The sequence below is a fragment of the Hyla sarda genome, chromosome 4, assembly GCF_029499605.1.
Source record: "Hyla sarda isolate aHylSar1 chromosome 4, aHylSar1.hap1, whole genome shotgun sequence".
NCBI lineage: Eukaryota > Metazoa > Chordata > Amphibia > Anura > Hylidae > Hyla > Hyla sarda.
In genome coordinates, this window is record NC_079192.1 from 55566761 (window position 1) to 55594199 (window position 27439).

A 27439-nucleotide genomic window follows, 5' to 3' on the forward strand; every position below is an offset into this window, starting at 1 on the left:
GGAGGGGGCGTGACAGCTCCCATAGGCTTGCATTGAGGGGGCGGAGCGTGACATCACACGGGGCGGAGCCGTGACGTCACAATACTACGGCCCCGTGATCGGCAGTCATCAGACCTGGAGCGAACATGCTCTGTGGGCTGATGGTAACGGGGTGCTGCGTGAAAGATCACGGGGGTCCCCAGCGGCCCCCGCGATCAGGCATCTCATGCCCTATACTTTGGATAGGGGATAAGATGTCTTAGCGCTGGAGTACCCCTTTAAAGACCTCTTATATGTCAGAGATTTTCATCGGTCAGGGTGTGGGTGCTGAACCCCCCAACAAGAGAATGAGCAGAGAGAAGCGTTCCACTGAGCGTTTTGCCCGTTTGTTTTTGATTGGCAATACTCTTCCATCCTTGGACAGCAGCATGAGTGGTGTACAGGTTCCTGTAGTCTTTCTATGAATTTATTCATTGTTTGCACCTCTTTTTGCTAAAGGAAAAGGGCAAAGCACACTGACCACCACCAAACAAAACTTCTGTCATTTCTGAAGTTTTTCAAAGTAATAAAGATACTACCGTATATACTCGAGTATAGGCCGAGTTTTTCAGCACGATTTTTCGTGCTGAAAACACCCCCCTCGGCTTATACTCGAGTGAACTCCCCCACCCGCAGTGGTCTTCAACCTGCGGACCTCCAGAGGTTTCAAAACTACAACTCCCAGCAAGCCCGGGCAGCCATCGGCTGTCCGGGCTTGCTTGGAGTTGTAGTTTTGAAACCTCCGGAGGTCCGCAGGTTGAAGACCACTGCGGCCTTCAACATCATCCAGCCCCCTCTCACCCCCTTTAGTTCTGAGTACTCACCTCCGCTCGGCGCTGGTCCGGTCCTGCAGGACTGTCCGGTGAGGAGGTGGTCCGGTGGGATAGTGTTCCGGGCTGCTATCTTCACCGGGGAGGCCTCTTCTAAGCGCTTCGGGCCCGGCCTCAGAATAGTCACGTTGCCGTGACAACGACGCAGAGGTGCGTTCATTGCCAACGTAATTCTGCGTCATTGTCAAGGCAACGCCTCTATTCCGGGCCGGAAGCGCGGAGAAGAGGCGCCCCCGGTGAAGATAGCAGCCCGGACCACCTCCTCACCGGACCACCTCCTCTCCGGACAGCCCTGCAGGACCGGACCAGCGCCGAGCGGAGGTGAGTACTCAGAACTAAAGGGGGTGAGAGGGGGCTGGATGATGTTGAAGGCCGCAGTGGTCTTCAACCTGCGGACCTCCGGAGGTTTCAAAACTACAACTCCCAGCAAGCCCGGACAGCCGATGGCTGCCCGGGCTTGCTGGGAGTTGTAGTTTTGAAACCTCTGGAGGTCCGCAGGTTGAAGACCACTGAGGGCGAATGATGAGAAGAGGATGATGAAGGGGGGGTGTGGGGATGATGAAGGGGGGTGGGGATGATGAAGGGGGGGTGTGGGATGATAAGGGGATGATGAAGGGGGGATGTGTGGGATGATGACAAGGGGATGATGAAGGGGGGATGTGTGGGATGATAAGGGGATGATGAAGGGGGGATGTGCGGGATGATAAGGGGATGATGAAGGGGGGATGTGTGGGATGATGACAAGGGGATGATGACAAGGGGATGATGAAGGGGGGATGTGTGGGATGATGACAAGGGGATGATGAAGGGGGGATGTGTGGGATGATAAGAGGATGATGAAGGGGGGATGTGTGGGATGATAAGAGGATGATGAAGGGGGGGATGTGTGGGATGATGACAAGGGGATGATGAAGGGGGGATGTGTGGGATGATAAGGGGATGATGAAGGGGGGGATGTGTGGGATGATAAGGGGATGATGAAGGGGGGATGTGCGGGATGATAAGGGGATGATGAAGGGGGGGATGTGTGGGATGATAAGGGGATGATGAAGGGGGGATGTGTGGGATGATAAGAGGATGATGAAGGGGGGATGTGTGGGATGATGACAAGGGGATGATGATGAGGATGTTAATGACGGGTCTGGATGATGACAGGGGGGGATGAGGTATTTCCCACCCTAGGCTTATACTCGAGTCAATAACTTTTCCTGGGATTTTGGGTTGAAATTAGGGGTCTCGGCTTATACTCGGGTCGGCTTATACTCGAGTATATACGGTATATAAACAATATGACAATTTTGTGTTTTCGTTCAGCTATGTCCAGGTCTGCAGTCAGGATCACATCAGACCTTCTTGGGAATCCACTGTGTGAGCCGGACGAAGATTTCCTATCCATGGTGACTGCACTGGACACGGCAATGAAACGTATGGATGCCTTTAATCAAGAAAAGGTAGAGAGGGTTAACTTACTATTAAAGTAACAGTGCCAGCAGCTTTAACATAGTCCGAGAATGAGGAAAGTTTTCTTATTAAAAAATAAATAAATAAATAAAAAGTCAGGTTTAGAAAAACATTTTTTATTCCCAAATCTATTAGAGAATTCTTAGTAAACTCCTTCATGATGTCCTTGTGTAAATATTGTGTTGTCAAGTGGTTTGCACAATTCGTCATACATGTACAGGAGCAGAGCTTATATCATGTTCTACTTAAAGATATATGTTAAAAATGCAATCTGGAGGAAAATGTTCAAGATTTGAACATACAATGTACATATGTGGTTGGATCTATGACAAATAACATGCTTCAATAGAAGTGTTACATCTATGAACTCCAAGAACACAATAGATGTTCAGATGTTTTGTACTGATTTCTATGTATGATCACCCCAGGTCAGAATTGTGTACACTGAAAAACGAGAGACTGCAGTAACGGCTGCACCATTTCAGATCAATCTGAACACGCACCACTAGGACCAAACTGCTGACTGACCTAGTTCCCGATATGGGGTGCAGGAAGGTAGATCCTGGCCAATGTAAATTCATAAAGAAAGAAGGACCGCACTCACTATTCCAGGGAACAAAAACAGCTTTTGCATTCACACGAGCTGATTTTTATGCGGGTTTTCCCGCTGCGTATTTGAAAGTGGGTGGGCTCTTCTCGGCTGTACACATCAGATTTTCCGCAGGGGAATTTACGGTGCGGAAAATCTGCTGCAGTCCCTACTAACTTCAATGGGGCTTGCGTCGGATTTTCCGCAGCGTAAATTCCGCTACGGAAAATCTGCTGTGGACAGCCGAGAAGAGCCCGCCCACTTTCAAATACGCAGCATAAAACCCGCAAAAAAATCCGCCCGTGTGAACGTACCCTTAATCTGAAAAACTGCATAGCTTCAGACATCATGCAGGTAAAAGTCCAATCAGCATGGGGTCAGGATGGCGGGCGAGTGCCATCCTGACCCCATGCTGATTGTAATTTTACCTTCATGATGTCTGACGCTATGCAGTTTCCAGCTGTTTTCGTTCCCTGGAATGGCGAGTGCGGTCCTTCTTTCTTTACGAGTTTACATTGCGCAGAATTGTGTACAGTGAAACCTCTCTGAGAAGACCACCATAAAATAGGCCTTGTAGGGGTTGATCTTTTTAAATAATGCATATTTAAATGTGGAACTTAAAATCTGGTCTAGATAAGGGGTTGGTCTTCTCAAAGAGGGGGCTTATGGACAGGTTTGACTGTATGTATTTACTGATCGTATATATCTAAATGTGCTTTTCTACAACTGTAGATTGTTGGATGCATTTTAGGAGTATATCATAACTCAGAGATATTTTATTCACATGCTTTCCCTGTTGTCAGGTGAACCAAATTCAGAAAACTGTCATGGATCCACTTAAAAGGTATATTAAACTTATGCTGCCCTGTTGTACTTCTGTTTGCTTGATTAAATGAAGTAACATTTTATTTTATGAGCACAATTTTGTATAGATAAACATTTCCCGCTGCCCTCTCACTGACTGCTAGACATGCCTCTAAAACGCACTTAAAGGGGTACTCCGCTGCACAGCGTTTGGAACAAACTGTTCCGAACACTGGAGCCGGCATCGGGAGTTTGTGATTTAATAGCCCCGCCCCCTCAATGTAAGTCTATGGGAGGGGGCGTGACAGCTGTCACACCCCCTCTCATAGACTTACATTAAGGTGGCGGGGCGTGATGTCATGAGGGGGCATGGCTATGCATCACGAGCTCCCGGCTCCAGTGTTCGGAACAGTTTGTTCCAAATGCTGAGCAGTGGAGTACCCCTTTTAAAGACATTTTGCCCAGTTGACAGCCATTGAGAAAGGGTGCATCATTTGACCAAGAAAAGATGGTTGGTCTATGAATTGACGGCCATCTAGGCCAATCTGACCAATCTGTTAGGACTTGTAGGAAGCAATGGTTACATGAGGTCACGCACACGCGGCTCTTGACATTCCCCCAGTAGAGTAGAGAATTTAGTTTTATCAAAAAGAACGAGCAGCTTCCACAGTTTTTGTCCAACATCCAGGTACTTTCAGTACACACCCCTCTTTCTGCCCAAACCATTTCCAGGTGATTAGCAGAAGGAACTTTGGCATCATGGCACCTACTTCATGTCCTGCCATTAATGGCCAGCTACTGTTGCCTTAGTGGTGTGGTGAATGACAAATCAGACATCTTATCCCATATCCTTTTGGAAAGGGGATAAGATGTCTAGGAAAGGAGTACTCCTTTAAATCCAGGTTCTGTTTGGAATTTAAGGACAATTGGGTCCAAGAATGGGGGCCCTGTAATGAGCGCTTCAGTCCTGTCTTTGCTGTGGAGCGATACACTGCCCCAACTACGGGTGTAATGAACTGGGGAGCCATTGCATACAGGGGTGTTCACGGGACTAAAATGGAGCAAAATCTACTTGTCCCTCATGACGATCCACTTGTCCGGGACAATTTTGGCTTTTACACTCTCACTTTTTTCTCCTCGCCCTATAATAGCCATAACTACCTACTATAATGATGCCTTTTAATTTTTCAATAAAATATTCTCTGAAATAGTAAAAGATAATTTTGCAGATTTGGTGGTTTTCTTTTCTACGCCATTTACCTTGTGGTTGAGCTAACATGTTAGCAATACTAGTTTTGTATAGTTTCCGTCATGTTTTACTTATTTAAAAAAAAAATCTGAACTTTTTTTGAAATTTTTTAATTGCTATTTATTTTTCCCCTGTTGCTTTTTTTTCCGCATACCAGGCTGTATGAGGGCTCATTTTTTGTGCCATAATCTGTTTTTTGTATCGGTACCATTTTGGTATTGATCTGACTTTTTAATCGTTTTTTAACTTTTTTTTCTGGGATATAAAAATTGGAATACTGTGGTTTGGTATTTATTTTTTTACGTTTACCGTACGGGATACATAATGTTATATTTTAATAGGTCGTGCAATTACGCATGAAGCAATACCAAATATGTTTATTTTTATTATGTTTGCATGTTTTTATATAGGAAAAAGAGGGTGATTTGAACTTTTAACATGGAAGTGGTTAATGTGTGTCTTTTAAACTTTTATTAAAACTTTTTATAATTTTTTTTTTACACTTTATTAGACTTTTTAGAGGAATCGTTAGATTCCACATACAGATGAATAGAGTTCTACTGAACTCATTGATCTGTGTGCTCTGTGATCCATTGATAGAGCCTGGTCCAGCCAGGATCTATCAATGACAGAGCCATGGGACAGCAGGGAACAGAGGTAAGCCCTCTGGCTACCTCTATAGTGGATTGCCCCCCTGCGATCATGCTGCGGGGAGGAGGGACGATCCACCCCACTAGCCCACCAGGGAGCATACACATGTCCCTTTAGACGCTGCTGTCAGCTTTTACAGCGGCGATCTAAAGGGTTAATAGCCAGCCGCGCGATCGCCGCATGCTGGCTATTAGCAGCGGCCCCTGGCTACTGAAATCAGCCCAGGGCTTCAGTGTATGGAGCGGGCAGGAGTCCGGAGCCCACTCCATACAGACTGCTGAGCGCCGTTATCGGCGGTGTGAGGTGGAAACTTGTGCCCCGTGCAGACCTGCGTCCGCTCCTCCCCTCAGCTCTGTGAAGCTAGAGCTGTGTGGAGCGAAGGCAGAGGACGCAGGTCTGCGCGGGGCGCAAGTTTCCACAGCCGGGGGCTGCAGAGTACGGAGCGGGCAGGAGTCGGGAGCCATTCATACTGCAGAGCGCCACAGATCTGGTCAGGTCCGGCCCTGTTTGCCCGGGCTAAGGGCCGGAAAAATTCACCTATCCGACGCCTGGAACTGCATGTCCCGGGTGTCGGGCGATAGGAATTCCACATGCCTGTGCATATGACAGTCAGTCACCCCTAGTAGTGATAAGAGGGACACTGACAGCTTAAGAGGGCCACAGGACATCCTGTGGCCACTAGTGTTGCCTCTCATGACTTCCAGTGGAATTTTTTATCAGGATAATGCTCAAATATACACAAGGGTTTCTCAGGAATGTCTCCACCAGATTACAGGACTCCCTTGACCTGCCCGGTCACCAGATTTATCGTCAATCGAGCTTTTATGAAACAATTGTGCAGGATCTACAGGTCCAACTGCAACATCTATGGACAAAATGTGCCGCAGGATGCCATACAGAACCTATATGCCTCCATACCCAACCGTATCTCCTCTTGTATCCAGGCTAGAGGTGACTGACAGGGTCCTAGAGCCTCCATTCACTTGTACAGTTTTCCCCAATAAAATTATTCTTTATCTCTAATATTGTAATCACCTCCATAGATCATCATTATATTCACACATATAAAGTGTCATTCCATTTCAAAAACTCCTTCTTTGTGCGTTGTTATTTTTTTTTTCTGCCATTGTGTGTATATATATATATATATAACTTTATCTATATATTCCACACAGGTACAGCAGTGTGTTCCCCTCACTAAAAATGGCAGTGAATCGCAGGGAGCAGGCACTACAGGAGTACAAGAGGCTTCAGACAAAAGTTGAGAAATACGAAGAAAAGGAAAGAACGGGGGCAGTGATCGCCAAGTTACATCAGGTGAGGCTTTACAGGGTATTCCAGGAAAAAAACTGGCTCCAGAAAGTTAAACAGATTTGTAAATTACCTCTATTAAAAAATCTTAATCCTTCCAATAATTATTAGCTGCTGAAGTTGAGTTGTTCTTTTCTGTCTGGCAACAGTGCTCTCTGCTGACATCTCTGCTTGTCTCGGGAACTGCACAGAGTAGAAGAGGTTTACTATGGGGATTTGCTTCTACTCTGGACAGTTCTCGAGAGAGGTGTCATCAGAGAGCACTTAGACAGAAAAGAACAACTCAACTTCAGCAGCTCATAAGTCCTGAAAGGATTAATATTTTTTAATAGAAGTAATTTACAAAACTGTTTTTAACTTTCTAGTGCCAGTTGAGAGATACAGATAGAGATATATATATATATATATATATATATATATATCTCTAAGTTTTTCCCTGGATAACCCCTTTAATGGTGTAGTCAAGTGGTCTCCAAACCGTAGGCCTCCAGATGGGCAAAACTACAACTCCCAGCATGCCCGGACAGCCAACGGCTGTCCGGGCATGCTGGAAGTTGTAGTTTTGCCCACAGTTTTGCTCCACAGTTTGTAGTTTTGCTCCACAGTTTAGAGACCACTGATGTAGTCAATGGAGTGAGCCAAGCCCCCCGATCCCACCCTCCAGGTTTCTTGTCTAGTGTCATTGTATCATCTCTTACCTGTTGTCATCTGAAACATGTAGTTACAATTTCTGTTTCTGCCACTTCCTTTTTAACTTCTATTATAAGCAGCCAGTTCCCCTAAACTTCCTAAAAATATCCACTAGAGAGTTTTAGCTGCATGTGACTGGTAGTAAACAGTTCATGGGCTTAGTTTCAGTATCGGAGATAGGACCGAGGGGGTAGGGGGTGTGCCTTGTGACTCGTTTTTTCGTTTCACCTCAGGCCTTGGGCACATTGCACACAGAATCCTTTCCGGTCGCCCACGTTTCTCTCAAAACGTTTATGCAAATTAGATTTGGCCCAAAGGAAAGAAGATAACTAGTGACACCTATAGGTAGCTCCCCTGTATGTCAATGTCCGAACCTGTGATAGGACTGGGGATGTAAGCCAAGTCAGATTCCTATCTGTAGACGACTGTTTAAGGGTACTTTCCCTTTGTTGTACAGAGTACAGTTTTGACTGATCTGAATGAGATGCCTTAACCCCTTCCTGACCCATGACATAAAGCTGACATCTGCCGGTAATGACTGCATACATATCTCTGTGGGAGAGCCGTTCAGCAATCTTCAGCTCTCCCATAGAGATATATGGAGGGGGCTTCGGGCGGCAGTCATGATGCGGCGCTCTGTGGGAGAGCCGGGGGCTCCATACAAATGATCGCGGGGGGCCACATCGCTTGGACCCCCCCCCCCCCCCCACAATCTAAAACTTGGACCCCCCCCCCCCCCCCCCCCCCGGATCTAATCGCGCGGGGGCTATATGTTTCTAGGAGGGAAGCTCCAGGCCTTACCTTATCCTCGGCATCTTCCCTGGCTCTGTGATTGCTTAAAGGGTTACTCCGCCCCTACACATCTTCTTATCCCCTATCTCGTCCCGCCGCAGGGAACCCCGCGATATCTCTCCTGCAGCACCCCCTGTCATCTGGTGCACAGAGTGAGCTAATGACTGGCGATGCAGTGGCCGGAGGATCGTGATTTTTTACGGCCCCGCCCCCTCATGTCACGCCCCTTAATGCAAGTGTATGTTTAAAAAAAAGTAATAAAAAATAAAGGTATCAGTGAAAAGTACAACTAGTCAGCCAGAAAATAAGCCCTAATACAACTTTGCAGGTGAAATATAAAAAGGTGGGGGTCTTAGAAGGTAAGTAGGAAAAAAAAACGTGAGCCAAAAAAAAAAAATGTCCTGGCTCATTAACCCCTTAAGGACGCAGGACGTAAATGTACGTCCTGGTGAGGTGGTACTTAACGCACCAGGACGTACATTTACGTCCTGAGCATAACCGCGGGCATCGGAGCGATGCCCGTGTCATGCGCGGCTGATCCCGGCTGCTGATCGCAGCCAGGGACCCGCCGGCAATGGCCGACGCCCGCGATCTCGCGGGCGTCCGCCATTAACCCCTCAGGTGCCGGGATCAATACAGATCCCGGCATCTGCGGCAGTTCGCGATTAAAATGAACGATCGGATCGCCCGCAGCGCTGCTGCGGGGATCCGATCATTCATAACGCCGCACGGAGGTCCCCTCACCTTCCTCCGTGCGGCTCCCGGCGTCTCCTGCTCTGGTCTGTGATCGAGCAGACCAGAGCAGGAGATGACCGATAATACTGATCTGTTCTATGTCCTATACATAGAACAGATCAGTATTAGCAATCATGGTATTGCTATGAATAGTCCCCTATGGGGACTATTCAAGTGTAAAAAAAAAATGTAAAAGTAAAAGTAAAAAAAAAGTGAAAAATCCCCTCCCCCAATAAAAAAGTAAAACGTCCGTTCTTTCCTATTTTACCCCCAAAAAGCGTAAAAAACATTTTTTATAGACATATTTGGTATCGCCGCGTGCGTAAATGTCCGAACTATTAAAATAAAATGTTAATGATCCCGTACGGTGAACGGCGTGAACGAAAAAAATTTTTAAAAGTCCAAAATTCCTACTTTTTTAATACATTTTATTAAAAAAAAAATTATAAAAAATGTATTAAAAGTTTTTTATACGCAAATGTGGTATCAAAAAAAAGTACAGATCATGGCGCAAAAAATGAGCCCCCATACCGCCGCTTATACGGAAAAATAAAAAAGTTATAGGTCATCAAAATAAAGGGATTATAAACGTACTAATTTGGTTAAAAAGTTTGTGATTTTTTTTAAGCACAACAATAATATAAAAGTATATAATAATGGGTATCATTTTAATCGTATTGACCCTCAGAATAAAGAACACATGTCATTTTTACCAGAAATTGTACGGCGTGAAAACAAAACCTTCCAAAATTAGCAAAATTGCGTTTTTCGTTTTAATTTCCCCACAAAAATAGTGTTTTTTGGTTGCGCCATACATTTTATGATATAATGAGTGATGTCATTACAAAGGACAACTGGTCGCGCAAAAAACAAGCCCTCATACTAGTCTGTGGATGGAAATATAAAAGAGTTATGATTTTTAGAAGGCGAGGAGGAAAAAATGAAAACGTAAAAATTAAATTGTCTGAGTCCTTAAGGCCAAAATGGGCTGAGTCCTTAAGGGGTTAAAGGGGTACCCTGGGCAACTGAAACGTATCCCTTATTCACAGGATAGATGATCGCGGGGTATCCGATCGCTGGGACCCTCTGCATTCCTCTGTACATTGCTCCTCTACTTACCCGTCCTTGACGCACTACAGTCCCCACCCTCTGAGACTAGCGCAATTGACAACGCGTTCAGCCAGTCAGCAGATGTTTGTCTAGTTTAGAAAATACATTTTCTGATATTCTAATTGAAAATTCTTATGTAAAATAGAGGAAATCTCATCTCTTGTCCAAAGTAGAGAATGGTTACAGAGAGTGTCTCTTTTTCTGAGGGGCCTGTCCTGCCCTGCATTACTCAGACAACCTATTAACGTAAATGGACATTGTGTAATGCTTACGCTAAAGGAGAACTGTGGTGCAGTAAAACCTATCCCCTTTCCAAAGGTTAGGGGATAAGCTTTAGATCGTGGGGGTCTGACTGCTGGGAACCCCAGCATTCTCCTGGACGGCATCCTGGTTCCTCCCAGGAAGGGAGTGTGTCTACCCCTGCACTAAGCTGCAGCCGACACTCCCCCTTCATGTATCTCTGTAGGAGAGCCGGAGATACCTGAACCTGAATGCACTCCCTTCCTGGGGAAAGCCTGGGGGCCATGCAGAAGATCGCGGGGGTCCCAGCAGTCAAACCCCTGTGATTTAAAACTGCCCCACAGTACTCCTTTAAGTTTTCCCCCAGATCATAGCTGTTTGCTTGGACATTAGGACTGTGGAATATCCCTACTTGTTAGAAGGGTCCATTGACAAAGAGGAGAACCCTTTAAGGAGAGCCGGTGCCTCTCGATGACCTATACATTTTTAAAGATTTTTTTTAAGGAATGGAAAAACACAGCGGCTTTATTCCAGAAAATAGCTCCACTCTTGTCCTCAGTTTGTATGTGGTATTACATCTCAGTTCTACTGAAGTAAATGGAGCAGAGTTATAATACCACACACAACCTTAAGACAGGTGGGGCACTGTTTTTTTTTATTTATTTTTTTCTGGTGGGGGGGGTTGGGTTTTTAGGAATCCACGACAGCATTACTGGAGATCACATCCCACCACAGGACAGGGAGACCGGAGAATATGAAAAGAAATAGGTGGCGCCACACCTCCGTTCTTTGCAAGTAATCCAAGGAAATAGATGTCCAGGTATAAGCTAGAATTTTACTATTTTCCGGTCTTCTCTCCTTTTATAGCGGAGTGCTGTCGTGGGTTCCTGGAAACCCAATTACCAGTGAGTTATCACCCTTTTGGCATTAGGAAAGATGACACGTCCTGTATTTTGCTTACCTTCTTGCGGTTGTGATTGCTAGAAAGAAAGTCATCTTTAGAAGAGGTTTGCTATGGGGATTTGCTTCTAAACTGGGCGGTTCCCGAGACAGGTGTCATCAGAGAGGATTTAGACAGAAAAGAACAACCTTAACTTCAGAAGCTCATAAGTACTGAAAGGATTAAGATTTTTTAATAGAAGTAATTTACAAATCTGTTTAACTTTCTGGATCTGGAGCCAGTTGATATATAAAAACATATTTTTTCCTGGATAACCCCTTTAACATGTAACTAAGAAAAGATGACAAGTCCAAAATACCGGCACTTATTGTAAGACTCATCTCGGGGGTGACTGGCTGTACCCGTGAGCGGGGGGGGGGGGGGGGGGGGGGGGGTAATTTGTATTGTATTTAGTGGGGGCAGCAGTAGTAATATGCGTGGTACCGTAGCATCAACATTTTTCCTCGCAGCCTACTTTACTTTCATATTTATCGGTACATTATTTACAGCTCAGTAGTGGGATGTGGGGTACATAATCGTGATGTGAAGCAGCAATTACAATACAAGTATACATCTCTCAGCTCTTAAAGGGGAACTGTCAGCAGGACGGGCTCTGTTTTAGATCGAGTTATTTATTTTAGATAGCGCTGACATATTCGCCAGCGATGTACACAGATTTTCCTCACCTTTGGGGCTCACGGTTGAAATTCCAGAATAAGTTATCAATAGGTCTTTGGAGCGTGGGAGGAAACCCACACAAAGAGAACATACATACCACTTTCCCTACCAGGGTGCCTCCAGATGTTGCAACACTACAACTCCCAGCATGCCCGGACAGCCAAAGGCTGTCCGGGCATGCTGGGAGTTGTAGTTTTGCAACAGCTGGAGGCACCCTGGTTGGGAAACACTGCTCTATGCAGATGTTTCCCTGATTGTATTTCAACCCAGGGTCCCACGAAAAAAGTGCTAAATAGTGGGCACAATCCCAAGGAAAGGATAAGCCCCAAAAATGCCAGTCATTAGACCAGAGTTGATCCCGCTTAAAGGGGTTATCCAGAAAAAACTTTTTTATATATATCAACGGGCTCCAGAAAGTTAAACAGATTTGTAAATGACTTCTATTAAAAAAATCTTAATCCTTTCAATACTTATGAGCTTCTTAAGGTAAAGTTGTTCTTTTCTGTCTAAGTCCTCTCTGATGACACCTGTCTCGGGAACCGCCCAGTTTAGAAGCAAATCCCCATAGCAAACCTCTTCTACTCTGTGCAATTCCCGAGTTCAGAGAGCACTTAGACAGAAAAGAACAACCTTAACTTCAGAAGCTCATAAGTACTGAAAGGATTAAGATTTTTTTAATAGAAGTCATTTACAAATCTGTTTAACATTCTGAAGCCAGTTGAGATATTATATATATATATAATATTAATATATATATATATATACATACATACATATACATAAAAAAAAGTTTTTTCCTGGATAACCCCTTTAATCCAGGTAAATACTGAATAGGGTTTATAGAGGGCAGAGACAGGCGGCAAACTCCTCTTTCAGCCCTTTTATGAGTCCCGTCCCCCCCCCCCCCCCCCCCCCCCCCCCCCCCCAATTACGCTATTTCTCCCAGCAGAGCCTGACAATCCCAATATAGTGGTATCTGTCATGGGGTGCATAGTATCAACCGTAAACCACGGCACGGATGTGTTCTAGCTATGCCTTGTGATTCAGTTCCTCACATTTCTCAGGATAGCTGCTTGCTGTCAGTGAATCCAAGCATTCTTGTATGCCGACAAAGGCGGAGAACGTGCCCTGACCTAGTCCTGCTCACCCAGCTGAGAGTTTGTTGCCATGTGTCATTGCACGCCATCAGCCCAGAATGCAGGACAAGAGACAGATCTGTGCTGTTTTCTATGTTTAGCTCACAGGGCATTGCCCACACTGATAAATGTTAGCAAACCATTACTGGGTTATTATGGGTTTTCTCTGCGTAAGCAAGAACGTTCCTATTTACTGGCTGAGACGGGGAAGTTTGTTTTCAGTCTATACAAAGAAGAAACTGGACCTTTAGCTGACAGAGGCGATTTTGGGTTTGCTATTTTATCTGTTGGGTGTGTTTTCAGGTGGTAACTCGGCCTTTTTCATTTCAGTAGAGCGGAGTGGCAATACAAGACACAAACCATGGGCAAATGTGGGAATAGCAAGCAAAAGTTCAGTCAGCTGCTGCAGATTTTATGACCTGTAACATAAGATGCATAACACTGCCATCTAGTGATAAGTCACAAGAATTACATCTGTTATGTTAACATTTCACATGCTATGTCCCGATCCACAGGCCAGGGAAGAGTTGCGCCCCATCCGGGAAGATTTTGAGGCGAAGAACCGCCAGCTGTTGGACGAGATGCCAAAGTTTTACAACAGTCGAATAGATTTCTTCAAGCCTAGCTTCCAGTCATTGATCAGAGCAGAGGTATAGGAGGAGCTCTTTTCCACATGATCATATCTACTCCTTGTCTTGGTTACCGTTCACATTCGGACACTTTCAGATATGACTCCTTATCCTGCTACTCTTACCTCCCCTAGGTGGTCTACTACACGGAGATGTCCCGGGTATTTGGAGAGCTGGCGCAGCAGGTGGATGAGGTGCATCTGTCAGACGCCGAGAGAGAGAGGGAAAACGAGGCAAAACTAGCCGAACTGCGGGCCTTGTCCATCGTAGCGGATGACTGACGACGATCGTTACTGAAGGAACAATGATAGGGTTATAGTCAACGTTGTAACATCAGGTGATGTCTAAAGAACTGACCATTATCCACGCCTGCGCTAACCTTATAATCCACAAACTACTGATACAGAGAGTAATACACTGCTGCCCTCAACGTTTGGTTTTTAATGGCTTCCCACATGGACCCATTACTTACCTGATAGAAGCCATAAAGGAAGAACCAGGGCGGTATGGTTGTGGCCAGGAGCTTAACTAAATCTTTAAGTGCCTTTTGTGAAGAAAAAAATCCCCCATTATTTTTCATATATTTTTTGTCATCTCTTTTTACCTGCTGCACATGATACAGTAGGTCCCTCCTGCTGTATGACTGTTATCTCTCATAGCATTGCTTGGTTAGGAAGGTTACTGTAAGTTGTACGTTACTTTTATGTTACATGTAGATTGTTGTTTGTTGTCATACTTGCAATAGTGGTCTGAAACGCCATGTTCTTCCTCACATGCCACTTTGGTTGCTTCATCACATTAGGACTGGTTGGGAAAGGACACCTGTTTTATGGTACGCATACTCCCTCTTCTGGCTAACCTTAATATCAGCTGACTGTTGTATACTCTTGGTCACACACATCTGTATTTTACAGAACCATTATGCCAGTTTCACACATGCACCATGGTCAGGCTGTAATACATACACAAAAATGCTAACTTATTAAAGGAGTACTGCAGCTTTGGGCCAATTATCCCAAGGCTAATAAAATTTATCCCAAGGCTGAGTCACACCCAAGTGTCTGATCGCAGAGTCCGAACGCTGGGACTCCCCTGTGATCTCCTGTATGGGACCCCGGCTCTTCAGCGGCTCTCCCCATGCAGGAGGAGTGTCAACCGCAGCCAACAACCCCCCCCCCCCCTCCATTTATCTCTATGAGAGAGGTGGAGATGCAGTGTTCGTGCATCCTCGTCTCTCCCATAGAGCTGAATGTAGGGGGTGTCTGTCGACCTCTTGGTGATGTTGACTACCCAAGCATTAGCTGCGCAGAGCCGCGGCAGTTCTGGGTCCCCGTACGCGAGATTGCAGGGGGCCCCAGTGGTCGGACACTAAGGGGATAAGTTGTCTAAGGCTGCAGTACTCCTTTTAAAGGTTGCATTTTTGTATATGTATTTCAGCCTGACCGCAGATCTACTGAACCAAACATAGTCCTCTATGATGCTGTCAGTTTGGGTCAATAGACCTGCAGACAAGATTTGCAGCTGTATAAATTATATGTGCACAAAAATGTGACGCCATGACACTCATGTGAAATTGAACACACTAGTAGCAAAACTCACTTTTGGAAGCCATTTTTGTCAAGTAGGGTCACATTCCAGATCAGTTCCTCTTTGTACATATGAGGGTATGCTAACTTGTGATCGCAGGGCTTGTAAGTTACATAGAAATAAGAAGTTTACTTGCATGCAGGTTTTCCTCCATTAGGTACCGTATTTTTCCGCCGTATAAGATGCACTTTTTCTTCTCCAAAACTGGGGGGGAAAAGTTGGTGCGTCTTATCTGGCAAATACACATTAAAACAATGTCCTATCGCGGCGGTCCCTGCAGCCATCAACGGCCAGGACCAGCGGCTATTACAGGACATCACCGATCACGGTGATGCCCTGTATTAACCCTTCAGACGCAGCGATCAAAGCTGACCGCCGCGTCTGAATGAAAGTGACACTAACCCGGCTGCTCAGTCGGGCTGTTCGGGACAGCCGCGGTGAAATCGTGGCGTCCCGAACAGCTTACAGGACACAGGGAGGGACCTTACCTGCCTCCTCGGTGTCTGCTCCGTGCCTGGATCCCCTGCATGGCCAGTGCTCTCCTTCGTCGTCATCACGTTGCTGCGCACGCCGTCCTATCATCCTATAGGAGCAACGTGCATAGCGATGTGATGGCGGCGACGGAGAGCGAAGATACCGGGCAGCAGAGACGTTCCGGAGCGATGGGGACACCCCGGGGACGCTTCAACATCGATTGAGGGCGACATCCAGGGCAGCGGTGACGAGCGGTGACTGGTCCGGAGCGGCGGGGACAAGTGAGTATTACCTCCTATACCAGTGGTCTTCAACCTGCGGACCTCCAGATGTTGCAAAACTACAACTCCCAGCGGCTTTCCGGGCATGCTGGGAGTTGTAGTTTTGCAACATCTGGAGGTCCGCAGGTTGAAGATCACTGTCCTATACTTTACATTGTATTTGGGCCAGAATCTTTTTTTTTTTTTCTAGATTTTCCTCCTGTCTTATATGGCGAAAAATACGGTATTTGTATGTCGCTGCAAACAGAAGTTCACACACATTATAAAGCTGAAGGAATTTCAGGCCATGCTCCAAATCATTTGGGTTTTAAGGTTGTGGTATGCTCTGTGAGTGTACAATATAAGTATGATCCCTATATGCTACCTCACCTGCTTACCAAAGAACTAGATGGTCATTTGTCCCTCTCCGTCCATTCGCCAGTTATCTAAGCTAAGACATGGCAGGGTTTATCATCATCCATATTATGTGATTTACCTTTAACCGTATGAGCAAAAGCCCATTGCACATTTGTAGATCTAGCAGAGCAGAGTTTGTCATTTGACACAAATGGTTGTTTGCAGGTACAGCTGTTGTCACAATGTACAGGGCTGTAAGGAATAATAAGAGAAGATGTCTGTTTATAGGTAGGTGAAAGAATGGTGAAAAAAAAATAAGAATAAAAAGTACAAATAAAAATAATAATTTATAACTATAAAAATAATTATTTCTAATTATGTATTTATAAAAGAACATATCTAAGGTTGCCACAGGGCCATTGTGTGTGTATACATACAGATATTCAGTGTAAAGGGTTAAAATGATTATAATTAAGATATCTAATATCATTTACATAATACCCTTTACACTTAATATAAATATACAAACACAATGGCCCTGTGACAAACCTTAGTTGTTCTCTTTTATAAAAAAAAAAAATATATATATATATATATATATATTATATTTTAAATCTACTGGACACATAAAATATATTTGATTATTATTTCTATTTATATAGATTTCTTACTTTTTATTTCATATTTGTATTGTTTCACCATTCTTTCACCTACCTACAGAGCACACAACATCTTCTCTTATTATCCCTTTTCGTACATCATACTACTCATATAGGCCATAGATTATTTATTTGACTATATACTAGCTCTAATTATCAGATATTACTAACTATTCATCTCCCTTTTTGCGTATCTGAGATAAGATCAGTATTCTCATATGTATCTTCACTGCATCCGTGAAGAATGACCACTTTATTCTATTTCATTAGGATGTTTGGGGTATAGGCCACGTCTGTAACCTCAGTTGGCAGTTTTCTTGCTCAGTGAATTAATCTTTTTCTTTAGTTTAACAATGAGGTATAGGGGAAGCTTGATGACAATCTGTCTGGAAGATACTGCATGTCAGCTAACTTTGACAAAGTCAAATATACTTAAAGGGGTACTCCAGTGGAAAACTTTATTTTTTTTATTTTTTTTTTAAATCCACTGGTGCCAGAAAGTTGAATAGATATATAAATTACTTCTATTTAAAAATCCTAATCCTTTCAGTAATTATCAGCTGCTGTATGCTACAGAGAAAGTTGTATTATTCTTTTCTGTCTGTCCACAGTGCTCTCTCTGCTGACACCTCTGTCCATGTCAGGAACTGTCCAGAGCAGGATAGGTTTGCTATGGGGATTTTCTCCTGCTCTGGACAGTTCCTGACATGGACAGAGGTGTCAGCAGAGAGCACTGTGGTCAGACAGAAAGGAAATTCAAAAAGAATAGAACTTCCTCTGGAGCAAACAGCAGCTGATTAGTACTGGAAGGATTAAGATTTTTAAAATAGAAGTAATTTACAAATCTGTTTTACTTTCTGGTACCAGTTGATTTAAAAAAAAAAATTGTTTTCCACCGGAGAAGCCCTTTACATTTTTTCTTTTCCATCTTAGTAAAACATGGGCAGCCTCTGGAGATGGTTGGGAAGCCAAAAACGGGCGGGTCGGCTGTCTTACACAATTTTTATAATTCCAAGTAACATTGATGAGAGTTGTGTCAATGGTAGGAATGGGAGCTATGCTGTCCACAAAACTAAACAGCATAGCTCACAGGTCAATGGGGGAGATTTATCAAAACCTGTCCAGAGGAAAAGTTGCTGAGTTGCCCAAAGCAACCAATCAGATCGCTTCTTTCATTTTTAACAAGGCCTCTGCAAAATGAAAGAAGAAATCTGATTGGTTGCTATGGGCAACTTTTCCTTTGCCCAGGTTTTAATAAATTCCCCCCAATGACCTTTTACAAAACTCCCATTCGTTTCAATAGATGTTATGCAAACCGAGTAGAAAAGCAGTCTAAGGTTCTTTTTTCGACTTCCCAACTTTTTCCGGCAACTGCAAAAGACCAGAGAGGGCTGGGAAGCAATGTTTTACCAAGATGGGGAAAATTCTTTTTTTTTTTTTTTTTTTTTTTTTTTTTTTAATAAAGGGTTTTTCAAAGGTGTGAAAATAGTGGCTAAGCCCCCATTTACACTGCAAAATATCAGTGTGAAAATTTTAGTGCGGACACTTGACAAGCAGCAAAGTGCCGGCAGACCGAGCCAGTGCAAGGACCGCTCACAAATGCCGTCTCTGTAAATGGCAACGCATTTCTGAGCAGATTCCACGGACCTGTCAATTCTTTGTGCAGAGGCTGGAATCAAATTTTCCACACCAGATGTTTCTGCTGCAGAAATTCAGCCATGTGCCAGTGCTTAAGAATTAAATTTTGAATACAATGGGAGTCCGCTGGAAGGGAATTTCTTAGTGGAATTTTTCCTTCCGATTCCGCTGGGAAATTCCACTGTGTGAGTTAGGGCCTAAAGGGAAAAATGGCATAAAATCACAAAACCTACTGGTGAAACTAAAAAATTTAGAATATCGTGCAAAAGTTAATTTATTTCAGGAATGCAACTCGTCTGCGGAAATCACGGCTTGAACTATTTTGCTTTGCATGTTGGGAGTCTCTCATATATTAGTTTCACCTTTTAAGTTGCATTACTGAAATAAATGAACTTTTGCAAGATATTCAAATTTTTCGAGTTTCACCTGTAAACTTGAAAGATGGCCTGTCGCTCCACCGCCATTACTCTAATAATACCTACTGGTCTTTCCTCAAGTTACAATATTAATTGGTTCCAGGACGACCATTGTATGTTGAAACCATTGTATGTTGAGACCAGAACTCTATGGAAACCTGGTAATTGGTTCTAAAGGCACCAAAATGTCATCCCAAAAAATTAGGAAAAAGTGAGTATTAAAGAAAAATAAGTAGATAACTAATAGAGATAAAGAAAATCCTTACATATAAAAGTAAGAAAGATCTGCTGGGAGCTGTAAATCTCTGTCTAAGTGTTTCCCAAGCATGGAGCCCCCAGCTGTTGCAAAACTACAACTCCCAGCATGCCCGGACAGCCTTCGGCTGTCCGGGCATGCTGGGAGTTGTAGTTTTGCAACAGCTGGGGGCACCCTGCTTGGGAAACACTGGTCTATGTAGAGGACAGGAACTTCTTCAGGGTCCTGTACAGTACACGCAGTGTCGTAAAAAAGTAACATGGAGCCACCCTCACCTGGTGTCCAAAGGAGCAGGTAACCCTGGTACAGGTAAAGTGTAAAGAACATGTAATACCTCCCTGTACTGTAGGGGGCGCTACCAGACACCAGTCAGTGCATACGCTTCAGTAATACAGGGGTTTTACCAGTGAATGCCTATTCTGATTGGTCATTTCTTCCAGCCATTGACACGTTTCACAGATCTGGACTGTCCGTACATTGTATGTTGAGTCTGGTTTCAACTTACAATGGTCCAGAAAAGACCATTGTAGGTTGAAACTATTGTATGTTGAGGCCATTGTAAGTTGAGGGATCGCTGTACCTGACCACTACAGCCAGTCACTTCACGCTTTAGTGGTCTAGCGCTGTACACCGCCTAGCCCAGTGATTGACTGCAAAGGCCAAAGCCAAAGACCACCAGGGGTAATCAGAGGATCTGCCTTGTATTGGTTGTTTTTGTATTTTGTTCCTTTTTAATTGCATTAAAGGGGTATTCCAGGGGAAAACTTTTTTTTCTATTTATTTTTAATCAACTGACTCCAAAAAGCTAAACAGATTTGTAAATTACTTCTATTAAAAAATCTTAATCCTTCCAGTAGTTATCAGCTGCTGAAGTTGAGTTCTTCTTTTCTGTCTGACAACAGTGCTCTCTGCTGACACCTCTGTCTGTCTCAGGAACTGTCCAGAGTAGCAGCAAATCCCTATAGCAAACCTCTAATGCTTCGGACAGTTTCTGAGACAGACAGAGGTGTCAGTAGAGAGCATTGTTGTCAGACAGAAAAGAACAACTCAACTTCAGCAGCTGATAACTACTGGAAGGATTAAGATTTTTTTTTTAGAAGTCATAGAAGTCATTTACAAATCTGTCTAACTTTTTGGAGCCAGTTGAGATTATATATATATATATAATATAAAGTTTTTTCCTGGAACACCCCTTTAACCCTCCCAAGCCATTTTTTCCCCCAAATGCTCCTGGCGGGAGCTCCATGGGCTATGTCTGGTATTACAAGTGAGTCCCTTCCAAGTGAACAGGATGGATCTGCAGTTCTATACACAGCCCATACGTGCAAAAAATAAAAACAATTCCCCCCCCCCCCTAATCTCTGCCCTGTCCCCATCTGGGATTTGGTCATTCATTTATACATGCACAGAGTTCAGAAGCTGCTAACAGATGGGGTCTATTTGTGCAGACATTTCTTGATTGTATTATAAGGCAGTGCGCCCCAATCTGTTGTCCTCCAGCTGTTGCAAAACTACAACTCTTATCATGCCGTGACAGGTGAAGTGAGTTGTAGTTTTGTAGCAGCTATAAAGGCACGGGTGGGAGGGCACTGCTCTATGGAAATACATATAATATTGCCTGTATTTATTTTGGACTGAGATCTGTGCCCTTGATATTTGTCCCTCACTCCTTCCACGTATACAATTACTTGAGATTGTAGCATTCTTTCTCTATGGTTACCTTATTCCAGTTTCCCTCCAGCTGTTGCAAAACTACAACTCCCAGCATGCCCGGACAGCCGAAGGCTGTCCGGGCATGCTGGGAGTTGCAGTTTTACAACAGCTGGAGGCCCACTGGTTGGGAAACACTGCCTTAGTCTGTCATTAACCTGTATACTGAAATGTTGTCTTTTAATACTGTGTACCTGTGCTTCATAGGTCTCTATTTTAATAAAAATATCAACTTTGTATTGTAATTTTTCTTTCTCCTATGTCATCTACTCGCCCTATTGCTGATCCACTTGCATCAACCACGTGATACAGAGGTTCCTGCTTGCTGCCTACAGAAACCATCCACAAAAGTGGGCTGAATTATTATTATTATTTCTTTTTTTATTATTATTAAAGGGGTACTCTGGTGGGAAAAAAAAAAAAAATTCTTCTTTTTTTAAATCAACTGGTGCCAGAAAGTTAAACAGATTTGTAAATTACTTCTATTAAAAAAATCTTAATCCTTACTTATTATTAGTACTTATTAGCTGCTGAATACTACAGAGGATTATTTTTTTTTTTTTGGAACACAGAGCTCTCTGCCGACATCACGAGCACAGTGCTCTCTGCTGACATCTCTGTCCATTTTAGGAACTGTCCAGAGCAGCATATGTTTGCTCTGAGGATTTTCTCCTACTCTGGACAGTTCCTATAATGGACAGAGATGTCAGCAGAGAGCACTGTTTTCCAAAACAAATAAAACTAATTTCCTAAGAGTTTTCAACCGGAGTACCCCTTTAAGTACATACTTTGTTTATAGCATCCGACTATACACCTTTTTACACCAGACCTTAATGGAGTTATCCAAAAATTAAAATGTATCTCCGGTTTTCCAATAGAGAGTCAATGGAGCAGTGGCTGAGCATGTGCTCCTAGAGAACAAAAAATCCCAGTTTTGTGATAAGTGGGGGTCCCAGCAGTTGGATCCTCATCGATTAGCTAGAAGTTTCCATCTTGGAATAACCCCAGATTAAGACTGGTAAGGGTGGGTGTCCTGTGCCAGGAATACTAGGTGTTCAGCTATATAGTGGCAGCTGAGCTCCTGTTGTAATGACCAAAATTGAAGGAATCTCTGTCTTTTGCCATTTACCCCCTTAGGGCTCGTTCACACAGGCGGATCCACTGCGTATTTTACGCTGGGGATCCGCCAAAGATACTGTACCCCTACAGTTTGACTCAGACGTGCCTGATCGCAGCGGCAATCCGCCGCTATGAGCAGACACACTTTTGTGATGTGCAAGTCACCGCACGCATGCCCAGTGTACTCGCACAAATCACGGCTGCTCACCATGCTCTCTGAGCTAGGCCGGGAGCAGCTGCGATGTGTGTGAGTATACTGCGCATGCGCAGTGTGTCCGCTTGTAACGGTGGATTGCCGCTCTGAGCAGGCACATCCGAGTCACACTATAGGGGTCCATCGTCGACGGATCCGCAGTGTAAAATATGATGTGGATCCGCCCGTGTGAATGAGCCCTTAGGCTGGGTTGAGATAGGCAATGTATTCTGTGCAGATTTCGCCAAAAAGATAGAGCAAGATCATTCTTTCGGCTGCAGAATTTCAGCAACTGAAGCTCCAATGATGAAATTCCGTAGTGTGCGCACTGTGCAGCAGAGTTCAAATGACAGCAATGGAATTCTACTGCATCAGAAATCACTCAGTCTTAGGCTAGCCTTAGAGGCTGCAGTCAGTAGAGAGCCCCTCACCCCATCAATGTATCAGATACATGATTTAAGGTTGCTGATGAGTTTCCATGGCCTGATGAAGAACCCAGATCTGCCATCTTCATACTACTGGTGGGCCTAATACACTGTAAGGGTAGAGTAACACATTGCGTATATGCAGCACATTCTCCTACCTGCGACAGCCCTGTGTGTAGTAAACTTTGAAGACAGGTCCAGTGCGCCGATGTAACAGACTGGAATATGAAGTGGAGTAAAGAAGACCTTGCCAGCAGGCACTTGGGTATCCAGGAGAAGTATCACACTTGAGTCACGATAGTAGAGTATTCGGCAACTTTATTGATGTACAGCAATGACGCGTTTCGGGGTATAATCTACATGATGTACTTTGGCAATCTGAAGAAAAGGTAGGTTATACCCCGAAACGCGTCATTGCTGTACATCAATAAAGTTGCCGAATACTCTACTATCGTGACTCAAGTGTGATACTTCTACTGGATACCTGAGCGCCTGCTGGCAAGGTCTTCTTTACTCCAGTAATCCACAGGACACCGGTCAGCTGTTCCTGGACCTCTTGGGCTGCACAGGATCCACAACCTCTTCTATACCCCTATACAAGGTGATATGCATATTTTTTATACGCTCAAGGTGAGCGGCCACTCTATAGAGCCTTCACCTCCCTCTTTTTAGGGGGTGCACACCTCCCCCTTTCCATTGTATTATTGGGGTAACACACAAGGCGCCGTCCTTTTGGTCTCTCTACAGATGTATAGACGTGCGGGCCTGCCTCCTAACCTTACTGCGCACAGTGGGCTCCCACCATGTAGCCCTGTGTATCTATTTATAGGAGAATATGCTGTGTATACGCTATGTGTGACCCTACCCAATGCAGAATATTGCAGTGTATCATAGGGCCGCATGGATTATCGCAAAAACAATTGAATCATAATATTATCCACTTATAATTACTGTGATCATGTGCCTGCATCATCGCACGATTATTACCTTGGGAATTTCGGATGCAAGCCAGACCCAAACCCCCCACTTCTCCAATTTTTCACTACCTCCAACTGTGTACTGCCAATTTCATTTGACCTAAATGCTGGGAAGGTCTCGGCACATGCAGTTAATGAATCCATAAACCAAAACGAAGGCCAAAAGTGTGTAATTTTGTCCTCGGACATATGCGCCAGGGTCTGCTAAATTGAATAGCACAATCAGGCAAAGTCTGCAGGATGCATAGCACAGACATCCCTGCTATAAATGACGGATTCCATCATAACTATACATCAGACACATATTGGGCACTTTCCCTGATGTCTACCGTATATACTCGAGTATAAGCAGAGTTTTTCAGCACGATTTTGCGTGCTTAAAATGCCCCCCCTCGGCTTATACTCGAGTGAACTCTCCTCCTGTCAATCCCTTCTCAGTGGTCTTCAACCTGCGGACCTCCAGATGTTGCAAAACTACAACTCCCAGCATGCCCGGACAGCCATCGGCCTTTGTCCTCCCCACCGGACGGTCCCTGCAGCACAGATGGCCCGGACCAGCTCACCCTTCCTTCCCACCGAGGGGAGGTGAGTAGAAAACGAAAGGGGAGTCTGGAAGATGACGAAGGCCGCAGTTGTCTTCAACCTGCGGACCTCCAGATGTTTCAAAACTACAACTTCCAGCATACCCAGACAGCCGATGGCTGTCTGGGCATGCTGGGAGTTGTAGTTTTCCAACATCTGGAGGTCCGCAGGTTGAAAACCACTGAGGATTGACAGGCGGTGATGATGAAGGGGTGGAAATGATGACAATGGTCTGGATGTTGACGGGGGGATGATGACAGGGGTCTGGATGATGACTGGGGGGGATGATGACGGAGGTGTTAATGCCAGGGGTCTGGATGATGACTGGGGGGGATGATGACGGAGGTGTTAATGGCAGGGGTCTGGATGATGACGGGGGAATGATGACAGGGGGATGATGATGGGGGTCTGGATGATGACAGGGGGGATGATGTATTTCCCACCCTAGGCTTATAGTCGAATCAATAACTTTTCCTGGGTTTTTGGGGTGAAATTAGGGGCCTCGGTTTATATTTGGGTCGGCTTATACTCGAGTATATACGGTATGTCAGATAGACACTGCGTTAAGGATCCTTACCAAAAAAAAGGACATTTGTGAAGAATTAGGGAAAAACATGCTTGGAAATGTCCAAATCTGTGTACGGAAAAAAAAAGGCGCTTTCTCCATAGCCACATACATATATTTACAGGTTATCATGGTGATTTTATTGTGGAACAAGGAGAGAGGTACGATCAGGATATCAAGGTGATGAAGGAAGGTACCAAGGTGGAAAGGACGGACACATGATGGCAGCAGCCGCTGGAGCCTGCAGTGTGATTGTACTGGTGACCCAGTCAAAGAGCATTTACTTTTTATCTACCAAACCCAACACCATTATGGCCACCTATAGCAGTGGTCTTCAACCTGTGGACCTCCAGATGTTGCAAAACTACAACTCCCAGCATGCCCGGACAGCCATCGGCTGTCCGGGCATGCTGGGAGTTGTAGTTTTGAAACATCTGGAGGTCCACAGGTTGAAGGCCACTGACCTATAGGAATCCTCAGACTATAATCAACATACATAAAAGTTATGTAAAATCTATCAGAAAGCTGAGAAGTTTGAAGTTATATGTTGGGGTGACTTAGAAGCTCCCCTTGTACTCCAGTCATTTTCCTTTTTGGATTTATAAGACTTGCGCTGCTGTATTGAATAATAACCTGACTTCCTAACCCTACAGAGATATTACTATATCCATATGATCTAACCCGATTCAATCTGGGATGACTGATGTTCTCTATGTGCAAATGCAGCTTACGCCTTCGTCTCTTAGATGTCTACTTCTCTTATTTGCATCTCGCCAATGTACAAATGCTCTTTCTTTTCCCTATAGAAATGCATAGTAAATGTGGATAGAATGGATTTCCTGTATACCGGCGCTCCGCCTGTTTATGACATGTCTGATATTACATAACAAAGAAGGGGAGATGCACTCTTTTTTTGGACAATGTTAAAAGAAATGACCCATAAGTGTCTGGCGCAGTGTTTCTCAACTTGGGCGCCTTGAACTGTTGAAAAACTACAACTCCCAGCATGTCTGGACAGCCACAGGGCATGCTGGGAGTTGTAGTTTTACAACAGCTCAAGGCGCCCTGGTTGGGAAACATTAGTCTGGTGCAGAGAATAGAACAGATACTTCCGTTTTGTACATTTTTACCTACATCTTGAGGCCAAACTTTGTTGCTGGACAGGTTATGTTGATGTCTGCAGTAATGATGTCCTCTATAGAGGATGGAGCTGAGACATAGACATAGAAGGTGATGGCAAATAAGAAGCATTTGGCCCATCTAGTCTGCCCAAAATTCTGAATTGTCCCTGGCCCTATCTTATATGAAGGATAGCCTTATACCTATCTCTATCTTATATGAAGAATAGCCTTATACCTATCTCTATCTTATATGAAGGATATCCTTATACATATCTCTATCTTATATGAAGGATAGCCTTATACCCATCTATATCTTATATGAAGGATAGCCTTATACCTATCTCTATCTTATATGAAGTATAGCCTTATACCCATCTCTATCTTATATGAAGGATAGCCTTATATCTATCTCTATCTTATATGGAGGATAACCTTATACCTATCCCTATCTTATATGAAGGATAGCCTTATACCTATCTCTATCTTATATGAAGGATAGCCTTATACCTATCTCTATCTTATATGAAGGATAGCCTTATACCCATCTCTATCTTATATGAAGGATAGCCTTATATCTATCTCTATCTTATATGGAGGATAACCTTATACCTATCTCTATCTTATATGAAGGATAGCCTTATGCCTATCTCTATCGTATATGAAGGATAGTTACATAGTTCATAAGGTTAAAAAAAGACCAGAGTCCATCAAGTTCAACCTATAACCCTAATGAGTCCCTACTCAGTTGATCCAGAGGAAGGCAAAAAAAACCTCATACTAGAGGTAAAAATTCCTTCCCGACTCCAAATATGGCATCAGAATAAATCCCTGGATCAACGTTCTGTCCCTATAAATCTAAAATCCATAACCAGCGATGTTGTTATTCTCCAAAAATGCATCCAGACCCCTTTTAAATTATTTTACCGAGTTCACCATGACCACCTCCTCTGGCAGAGAATTCCACAGTCTCACTGCTCTTACAGTAAAGAACCCCGGTCTGTGCTGGTGTAGAAACCTTCTTTCCTCTAGACGTAGAGGATGCCCCCTTGTTATAGATACAGTCCTGGGTATAAATAGATCATAGGAGAGATCTCTGTACTGTCCCCTGATATATTTATACATAGATATTAGATCTCCCCTAAGCCTTCTTTTTTCTAAACTAAATAATCCTAATTCTGACAATCTTTCTGGGTATTGTAGTCCTCCCATTCCCCGTATTACTCTGGTTGCCCGTGTC

The 27439-nt window shown here is 44.1% G+C and overlaps 1 protein-coding gene across 4 annotated transcripts in view; it reads left to right on the forward strand.

Moving 5' to 3' along the window:
• Positions 1–27439, forward strand: part of BIN3 (bridging integrator 3) — a 95228-nt gene that overhangs the window by 60931 nt on the left and 6858 nt on the right. For 2 of the 4 annotated variants that reach the window (XM_056571041.1, XM_056571042.1), the window contains 5 exons: positions 2163–2299; positions 3702–3742; positions 6778–6919; positions 13750–13884; positions 13998–16966. In XM_056571041.1, coding sequence (XP_056427016.1) covers positions 2163–2299; positions 3702–3742; positions 6778–6919; positions 13750–13884; positions 13998–14144 — 602 coding nt within the window. In that variant the 3' untranslated portion in view covers positions 14145–16966. Of the gene's footprint in view, positions 1–2162; positions 2300–3701; positions 3743–6777; positions 6920–13749; positions 13885–13997; positions 16967–21532; positions 21659–27439 lie in introns of those variants that run through there. The other 2 variants (XR_008892223.1, XR_008892224.1) reach the window with 2 other exon arrangements.